At 45.3% G+C, this 2,500-nt stretch overlaps 1 protein-coding gene across 1 annotated transcript in view; it reads right to left on the reverse strand.

Moving 5' to 3' along the window:
- pomt1 (protein-O-mannosyltransferase 1) overlaps positions 1 to 2,500 on the reverse strand; it is a 16,077-nt gene that overhangs the window by 4,596 nt on the left and 8,981 nt on the right. The window contains exons 4-5 of the mRNA XM_028577470.1: positions 1,638 to 1,735; positions 1,427 to 1,540 (exon numbers count right to left, since the gene is read on the reverse strand). Coding sequence (XP_028433271.1) covers positions 1,427 to 1,540; positions 1,638 to 1,735 — 212 coding nt within the window. The remainder of the gene's footprint in view (positions 1 to 1,426; positions 1,541 to 1,637; positions 1,736 to 2,500) is intronic.

A 2,500-nucleotide genomic window follows, 5' to 3' on the forward strand; every position in this document is an offset into this window, starting at 1 on the left:
ATTGTAAAAAAAGCTGCAAAAGAAAAAGAAAAAACAAAGGCCGAAAGAACAGAGAAAGAAGAGAAAAGGGATCTGACAAAGCCTGAGAAGGTACTTCAGTTCCTCGCCTCCTTCACTCTTTCTGAAGAGGGTCATACCAGTTTTTGACATCAGCAACCAAACACTTCAAAAAGAGGAGCCATGCATACATCTCCTGCTTCCAACTTTGGAGCTGCAACTGCTAAATATATTTCCATCATTCTGTAAGCCTGAGCATGTGATCACTACATGCTTTCCAAATTTCCATTTGGGGATGAGCTGCTTATGCTTGCTGTTGTGGCCGACATAGAGAAGAGGAAATCGGTGAAATTCTGTTCTGTTGACTTCTTCATCAGCCGCCCTCCTTCCATTTTGCCGGACAGTGTAACAGTGGAGGAGGTAGAGGATGAGTTCAGGATGTATCAAACCGCCTGTTGAAGACGGGAGGCCAGGAGGTCTTGGCCAACCTCTAGTAATACTAGTAATATTCCATAGCAACGCTGCCTGTGAGAGGGTTTGTTACCAAGAACAAGACCCAATACAGAGCCAGCCTGATATGATCAGTGCTTTGGTGATGAACAAGGTGAGCGTGTCTGCCCCATGGAGGGCTTCTGAGGAAGGCCAGGGCAGCTACCTATGAGGCAACACAGTCTAGAGCAAGTGATACAACTCAACAGGAAAATAGGTTTATTTAGAAAGGACATGGCACAGCTTCAGGGATTTTATCTTTCAATAGTTTGCCAGTTGTAAATGTTCAAAAGGACATAGTTTCTTCTGTGATTTTGAGTTATTTATATGATGTTGAAGGTCTAATAAGATCTATGCAGGTCTCTGATAAGGGTCATAAACCTTTCAGGATTTTCACTTCCCTTTCGTCAGATGTCTAAGTTGAAGTGAATGCTCTATGATGTGAATATATGTCTTTTCCTTAAAAATGTGAATGTATATGTTGATTGAATAAGTGAATATGGTGGTTAGTGGGGTGATGACTGTATGTCCTATGACCAGGTGAAGTGATTGGTAAACATGTGAACTAAACGAGAAACTATACTGATGCCCAACCAGCCAAAATGACATTAAAGACAGCAGGAATGGCATGCATGCCCCCGTGTTGGTTCATGAACCAGAACTTCGACAATAAATCTGTAAGTTGCTACTCAAAAGAGTTTTTCAAGGTTGGCAGGTCTGCTAGTACTTGTTTTGTCCCTCCTCGGCCATCTCAGAGATCTATTTCAATGGGTTAAATAAAAGTTAAAATAAAAAATATAATGCTTTAAGTAAAAGGACCCAGGTATTCCCTCCCAGTTAAAACTGCCTGGTGGCAGAGATAGAGGCAGTGATGTTTCTTGATCTCTGTTACGTGATTGGCCGCCGCGGCGGGACACGACCAGGGTGAACGCACGCTTACGTTGGTGGACGAGTGCAGCCAGTATGCAATGTTGGTCTCCATGGTAACCCATTCGAGGGGGGAGGAGCTGTATTTGTGCTCCGAGTCCTCCTGTTTCACCGTCAGCATCTTCCACTGTCAATAAAGTTAAAACAAATGTGTTTAAATGACTGGCCCTGGGACACACGGAGATGATGAGATCTGATTGGATGATAACGTGATGATGTCATACCTGAAGTTCTAAGAATTTGGCCCAGAAGGAAATCTTTCTGTCGACGTCGATGTGGGTCGGAGAGTGAAGCTCCGCCTCCCGCTCCTTCTGCTCCTGACCTGCACACACACACACACACACACACACACACACACACACACACACACACACACCACACACACACACACACACACACACACACACACACACACACACACACACACACACACACACACACACACAGACAGACAGACAGACAGACACACACACACACACAGACAGACAGACACACACACACACACACACACACACACACACACACACACACACACACACACACACACACACACACACACACACACACACACACACACACACACACACACACACACACACACACACACACACACACACACACACAGACACACACACACACACACACACACACACACACACACACACACACACACACACACACACACACACACACACACACACACACACACACACACACACACACACACACACACACACACACACACACACACACACACACACACACACACACACACACACACACACACACACACACACACACACACACACACACACACACACACACACACACACACACAGACAGACAGACAGACACACACACACACACACACACACACACACACACACACACACACACACACACACACACACACACACACACACACACACACACACACACACACACACACACACACACACACACACACACACACACACACACACAACACCACACAGACAGACAGACACACACACACACACACACACACAGACACACACACACACACAGAGAAGTGTGTGTAGATACAGTATATTATATATATATTATA

This window comes from Perca flavescens, chromosome 5 (assembly GCF_004354835.1).
Source record: "Perca flavescens isolate YP-PL-M2 chromosome 5, PFLA_1.0, whole genome shotgun sequence".
Lineage (NCBI taxonomy): Eukaryota > Metazoa > Chordata > Actinopteri > Perciformes > Percidae > Perca > Perca flavescens.